Source organism: Peromyscus californicus, unplaced genomic scaffold, assembly GCF_007827085.1.
Source record: "Peromyscus californicus insignis strain IS unplaced genomic scaffold, ASM782708v3 Scaffold_23__1_contigs__length_62951481, whole genome shotgun sequence".
In the NCBI taxonomy this organism is placed as follows: domain Eukaryota; kingdom Metazoa; phylum Chordata; class Mammalia; order Rodentia; family Cricetidae; genus Peromyscus; species Peromyscus californicus.
Window position 1 is genome coordinate 34,458,591 of NW_026294534.1, and position 7,407 is coordinate 34,465,997.

The 7,407-nt window shown below is 42.5% G+C and overlaps 1 protein-coding gene across 1 annotated transcript; it reads right to left on the reverse strand.

The window, feature by feature from the left end:
• Positions 1-1,412: 1,412 nt before the first annotated feature.
• Positions 1,413-2,345, reverse strand: Zfp42 (ZFP42 zinc finger protein). Its single transcript, XM_052751613.1, has one exon. It carries the CDS (start codon positions 2,343-2,345, stop codon positions 1,413-1,415), a length of 933 nt encoding a protein of 310 aa, XP_052607573.1.
• Positions 2,346-7,407: the final 5,062 nt, after the last annotated feature.

The window sequence follows — 7,407 nt, forward strand, 5'->3', positions numbered from 1 at the left end:
CTAAAGTACTCTAGAAATAAAAATGATTTTGGGTCAAGAGCACCACACATTTATGGGTTTGTATCCTCCTCAGAATTCATAATTAAAACTTTCAGCTTCCAGTATCGTAGAACCAGAATATGATCTTATCTGAAGGTCTTTTTATAGATAATTAAGATTTCAGGTCGAATATTACCCAATATGACTGGTGTCTGGATAAAAGGGATCTGAACAGAAAACAACAGGAAGGAAATATAAGACTTGGCACAGCAGGGAAACAAAATCCTGGCATGACCCTTTGATTTCTGACCTGTAGCCTCCTTAAGTAGCAGATAACACTTTTCTGGTACCTTGAGCCACTCCATTTTTGTGACTGTGGTGGCTGCCCTCAGACATTTAAAAGAGCACTCTAACAAAACATCTCAAAATAGACTATTTCTATTGTAACAGACAGGTATATCAATACTGAATGGTTAGCGACTCTGTTTTTGGAAACAATGTCTAATTGTGTGTAGCCGTGGCAGAGTTGATACTTGCTGTGTGAACTGGGCTGGCCTCAAACTCAGTGGAATCTACCTGCCTATATCCTCTTGAGTGCTGGGATCAAAGTTGTGTACCACCACACCCCACCCTTTTGCGGTATTTTAAAAAAACAATTAAATGCTCCCTCTTTCTTCCTCTCCTGAGACATGGCGCCTCTATAGTTTTGGCGGGCCTCTCAAGCTCGAGGTTGACCAGGCTGGCCTCGAACTCACAGATCTGCCTGCCTCTGCCTCCTAACTGCCAGGTTTACCATCATGACCTGCTGTTATCCTTTTAAGGCAATTTTGGCTTATTTTTCAGAAATCTAGCACATTTCTAGAGTTCTATGTCCTTTTATTTTGGAACATCTAAAATTTTCAGATGGATCAACTTTTATTATATAAGCACTCACATTTAACTATCATTCATTAATAGTTTGATACAATGAAGAAAATGAAAATCAAAAAAATATTTAATTTAAAAACATGTAAGTATTCATTCATTTGTTCAACACTGCCAAGTTTTCCACTCCTTGAGATTATCACATCTATCATGAAGTACATTTTTAAAGGAAAATGCTAGGCAATTAGAAATTGCATAATTAAAAAAAAATCAGTGATTTCCTATGAAGTATGCAAAAAACACTCATCACATTCAATAATGCAGCACATATATTAAAGATTATGCTTTTGAAATGACTTCATCATTGACTTTTCTGTTGGAACTACACCGTGGAATATAAAAATGTTCTTCAAATGGTATAACGAAGCATGAAAACTAAAGTATGCTTTCTAAGGTGCAAATTTATCTTAGCCATCATCACTCCCTACAAACAACAATCCAAAGTGGACATATACCCCCATTGACTCATCCGTTAAGACCACCCAGCCTACGGAGACTCTGTCTCGGTCTCAGCACTTCTTCCCTGCCTTTGCATGGGTGAGGATGTGAAGTTTCAGGTTATTTGACTGAATAAAGCTCTTCTGGCAGCCGTCGAAGGGGCACACAAAGGGCTTCTCACCAGTGTGGATGCGGATATGGGTGCGCAAGTTGAAGTCCAGCGAGAAGCGCTTCCCACACCCTTGGAAGGGGCACTGAAACGGCTTCTCTCCACTATGCACCAGAAGGTGTCGCTTCAGTTTCGAGCCCTCCGTAAAAGCTTTCCCGCACTCGGCACACGCGTGCTGTCGGGGACCGTGAATAAGCAGGTGCTTCCTCAGGGCAGTTTTATCCTTCAGCTTTTTCTTGCAACCAGTCTGAGGGCACTCCAGCATCGATAAGGGACCACAGTGTTCACCACCCTTCGGCTCCTCTCCAGGAAACCCCGCAAGCTGCTTATGATCTGATAAATCCGCTTCCGATATTTTTTCAGCAGGAAGCTCCGGGTTAGTCGTGTACGTGGAACATCCGAGTGCTGAGTTGGCTCCAACCGTCTGTTGAGGCTGCTCTTGCTTGGCCTCGCTTTCTTCCTGTTTTTTCACGTATTCCAAAGAACTTTCAAGCAGGGAACTCGCTTCGAGGATATGGCGAGAAAGGTCTTGTTCGGCTTCCTCTAGGTTTTCGAAGGCTTTAAAAAGTAAATCCTCCTCCAAAATAGGTTCAGAAAACTCACCTCTAATGATGCACTCTATGTAACCGTCGGGGAAGTCTTCGTCGTCAGTCTGGGGGCTTGTCTCACTGTACACATCTTCATCGTGGATGGGGTATGTTACGTGGAGAGGTTCCCCTCTGGTCTTCTGGTCTTGCCTCGCCTCCTCTTGTTCTGCGTTCGCTCTACTGAGGGCTCCTTCGCCCTGGCCTTTCTGGCCACTTGTCTTTGCCATTTTCTTCATTTGCTCTTTCATGTTGTCTGGACTGCTTCCTTCTTGAGTGAAGAATGTTAATCACCCCCAGCAAACACCTGCCTTAGATAATAATAACCTAAAGTTAAAATATATTCCAATACTAGAGCTACTGTAAGAAAATGACTTCAGTAAATGGTGTATATAGGCAGTGGGATGGCTCAGAAGGAAGTTGCTGGCCACTCACAATAGTTTAATCCTGGGAGTCACAGTAGAAAAGGACCAACTCCCATAGATGACCTACACGAGTGAGCCACACATTCAAGCACATGCACTCTCTCTCTCTCTCTAATATATATATATATATATATAATTATGTATAACTTAAAAGGCAACTTACATCAAGCTTATAGCCAACATCAAATTAAATGGGGAGAAACTCAAAACAGTTCCACTAAAATCAGGAACAAGACAAGGCTGTCCACTCCCTCTATATCTATTCAATATAATGTGTAGCTAGAGTTTTCCTGCCTGGCCCACAGTCAGGACAAATCTCTCTCACCTGCCAGTCCCACAGCTGCTCAGACCCAACCAAGTAAACACAGAGACTTATATTGGTTATAAACTGTATGGCCGTGGCAAGCTTCTTGCTAACTGTTCTTAAAGCTTAAATTAATCCATTTCTATAAATCTATACCTTGCCATGTGGCTCGTGGTTTACCGGCATCTTCACATGCTGTTTGTCATCATGGCGGCTGGCAGTGTCTCTGACTCAGCCTTCCACTTCCCAGCTTTATTCTCCTCCTTGTCCCGCCCACAATTCCTCCTGCCTGACTACTGGCCAATCAGTGTTTTACTTACCAACCAATCAGAGCAACACATTTGCCACACAGAACATCCCACAGCACTAATGCTTGAAGTTTTAGCTAGAGCAGTAAGACAGCTGAAGGAGATCAATTAGATATGAATTGGAAAGGAAGAAGTCAAAGTATCCTTATTTACAGATGATGACAGTATACATAAGTTACTCCAAATATTCTACCTACAGCTGATAAAAACCTTCAGCAAAGTGGCGGGATACAAGATTAATTAAAATTAAAAGAAAAAATTCAGTAGCCCTCCAAAACACAAATGACAAGCAGACTGAAAGAAATCAGGGAAACAAAACCCTTCATAATAGCCACAAACAATACAAAATAACTTGAGGTAACCCTAAGCAAGCAAGTGAAACACTTGTATGACAAACACTTCAAGTCTTTGAAGAAAGAAATTGAAGATGATATCAGAAGATGGAAAAGTCTCTTATGCTCATGGACTGGTAGGATTAACATAGTAAAAATGGCCATCCTACTAAAGGTAATCTACAGAATCAATGCAATTTCCATTCAAATCCCAATAGAATTCTTCACAGAAACTGAAAGGACAACACTCAATTTCATATGGAAAAACAGGAAACCAAAGATAGCTAAAATAATAATGAATGAACAAACAAACTTCTGGAGGTATCACCATCCCTGATTTCCATCTGTACTACAGAGCTATAGTAATAAAAGTCATATGGTATTGGCATAAAAATAGAGAGGTGGATCAGTGGAATAGAATCAAAGACCCAGAGAGGTAAATCCGTGCACCTATGAACACTTGATTTTTGATTAAAAAAAAAAAAAAAGCCAGAAATATACAATTGAAAAAAGAAAGTATCTTCAACAAATGATGCTGGTCTAACTTGATGTTTGCATGTAGAAAAATGCAAATAGATCAGTATTTACCACTATGCCCAAAATTCAAGTCCAAGTGGAACAAAGACCTCAACATAAAACCAGATACACTGAACCTGGTAGAAGAGAAAGTGGGGAATAGCCTTGAATGCACTGGCACAGGAGACCACTTCTGAACAGATCACTGATAGTGGCAGGCAAGAAGATCGACATAATAAAGGGGACCTCACGAAACTGAAAAGCTCCTGTAAGGCAAAGCACAACATCAATGGGACAAAATGGTAACCTACAGAACGGGAAAAGATTTTCACCTCATCTTACAGAGGGCTAATATCTAAAATATACAAAGAACTCAAGAAACTAGACATCAATAAACCAATCAAAATTTAAAAATGGGGTACAGATATAAACAGAGAATTTGAAATAGGGGAATCTCGGGCTGGAGAGATGGTTCAGTAGTTAAGAGCACTGACTGCTCTTCCAGAGGTCCTGAGTTCAATTCCCAGCAACCACATGGTGGCTCACAACCATCTGTAATGAGATCTGGCGCCCTCTTCTGGCATGCAGAGATACATGCAGGCAGAATACTGTATATATAATAAATTAATAAATCTTAAAAAAAAAAGAAACAGGGGAATCTCAAATGGCTGAGAAATACATTAAAACAATAATCTTAACCCATCTGGGAAATGCAAATCAAAATGACTCTGAGATAGATACCTTCTTACACCTGTCAGAATGCTAAGATCAGTAGCACAAATGACAGCCTATATTGGAGAAGTTGTGGAGCAAGGGGACACTCCTCCACTGCTGGTGGGAGTGCAAACTTGTACAGCCACTTCGGAAATCAATATGGTGGCTTTTCAGAAAATTGCAAATCCATCTACCTCAAGACCCAGCATATACCCAAAAGCATCCTACCACAAGGATACTTGCTCAACTATGTTCATAGCAGCTTAATTCATAACAGTCAGAAACTAGAAACAGACTAGATGCCCCTCAACCTAAGAATGGGTAAAGAAAATGTGGTACATTTACACAACTCAGCTGTTAAAAAAAAATGACATTGCCTTTAATCCCAACACTTGGGAGGAAGAGGCAGGGACCTTAATCTCCGTGAGTTCAAGGCCAGCTGGTATAGAAATCGAGTTCCATGACAGCCAGAGCTAACCCTGTCTTGAAAGAAACAAAACAAAAACCAAATGAAACACACACACACACATACACATGCACACACACACACACATACACACACACACACACACACAAAACAACCCACCAACAAAAAAAACCCATCATGAACTTTTCAGTCAAATGGATGAAACTAGAAAAACTTCATCCTGAGTGAGAGGTTAACACAGACCCAGAAAGCCAGACATGGTATGTATGCATTTATAAATAATAGCTGTAAAGCAGACAATAATCATGTTACAATCCACAGACCGAGACAGGATAAGTAACAAGGAAGGCTCAAGTGAGGGCTGGATGACTGGATCTCCCTGGGAAGGGGAAAGAGAATAGATTTTGCAGGTGGGGATGGGAACAGGAGGGATCAGATGAGGGAAGGAGGGTTGGAGAGAGAGAGTACTGGGAGAGATGTCTGGAATTGGGGGGAATCTTGGGGGCAATGTGGAAACTTGGTGCAGAGGAAACTCCTTGAAATCTATGAGGGTGACCCTAGTGAGGACCCCTAGTAACTGGGGATATGGAGCCTGAACCAGATATCTTCTATAACCAGGGAAGGCTTCCAGTGGTGGGACAGGACACCAACCCAACCACAAAAACTCTGACCTTATAACTTGTCTTACCTGCAAGATATGCTGGGGAAATGGTGACTCAGAACTTGTGGGAGTAGCCACTCAGTGACTGGTCTAACTTGAGGCCAATGCTCAAGACACTTCCTGGATGGCCAGGAATTGGAAGTTGGATAGTCCAGCGGATCTCAGGTAGAAACAGGACTGGCAAAAAAACAAAACAAAAATCAATGAAATGATTTTTAATGATACCCAGCTCAAATATCAGAGAGGTTTCCCCTGGCAGCTGATGGGAGCAGATGTAGAGACCCACAGCCAAACATGAGTGGTGAGCTCTGGGAATCCTGCAGGACAGGGGGAGGAAGGATTGTAGGAGTCAAGAGGGGGTCAAGAACACCAGGAGAACATGGCCCACAGAATCAACTAATCAGGATTCATGGGGTTCACAGAGACTCAACTGGATCATGGAGCCTGTATGGGTCTGCAGGTCCTCTGCATATATGGCTCTTTAGCTTGGGGTTATTGTGGGACTCCTACACTGGGAGTGGAGGTGTCTTTAACTCTTTTGTCTGCTCTTGGGATACTTTTTGTCCTACGGGGTTGCCTCATCTAGCCTTTATTACATATATACAGTGTTCTGACTGCATGAGCGCCTGCATGCCAGAGGACGGCACCAGATGTTATTATAGATGGTTGTGAGCCACCATGCAATTGCTGGGCTCTCTGGAAGAGCAGCCAGTGCTCTTAACCTCTGAGCCATCTCTCCAGCCCCCTTGTCCAACTTTAATATGAGGGTTCGAATCTTGTTTTGCCTGTTTGTTGATATCCATGGGAGGCCAGCTCCTTTCTGAAGGGAAAGGGAGGAGCAGGTGGTCGGGGGTAGGCAGAGGCATGAGTGGGCAGGGGGACTTGTGGGAAGTGGAGGGACAGGACACTGGAGTCAGGATATATTGTAAGAGAAAAGAACAAAGAAAGAAAAATAAAAGGGTTACAATTCACTTTGCAAAAACAGAGACTAACTTACACTAACAAAACTAAAAGAAAACCAGTTGTGACCCTGAACACACCTCCGTGACTGGAATGCTCCAGCATGTCACGTGACCTCACTGCCAGTACTGAGCACTCAGTTGGGTGTCACCCCTACTCTAGTCTGTATTTTTCATGACACATCAGTAAATAAACATACGAAAATCCATGCCTTTATGGAGCAGAATCTTGGTGTTTTTTGTTTTTTTTTTTTTTTTTTTTTTTTCCGAGACAGGGTTTCTCTGTGTAGCTTTGCACCTTTCCTGGATTTCGCTCTGTAGACCAGGCTGGCCTCGAACTCACAGAGCTCCGCCTGGCTCTGCCTCCCAAGTGCTGGGATCAAAGGTGTGTGCACCACCGCTGGGCTTTTTTTTTTTTTTTTTTAAGATTTATTAATTTGCCGGGCAGTGGTGGCATACGCCTATAATCCCAGCACTCGGGAGGCAGAGGCAGGTGGATCTCTGTGAGTTCGAGACCAGCCTGGTCTACAGAGCTAGTCCAGGACAGGCTCCAAAGCTACAGAGAAACCCTGTCTCGAAAAAAACAAAACAAAACAAAAATTTATTAATTTATTATGTATACAGTGTTCTGCCTGCATGTATGTCTGCAGGCCAGAAGAGGGCACCA

Excerpts from the sequence above, each read along its gene's own strand:
- Zfp42 (XM_052751613.1), bottom strand. The coding sequence starts at position 2,345 with ATGAAAGAGCAAATGAAGAAAATGGCAAAGACAAGTGGCCAGAAAGGC.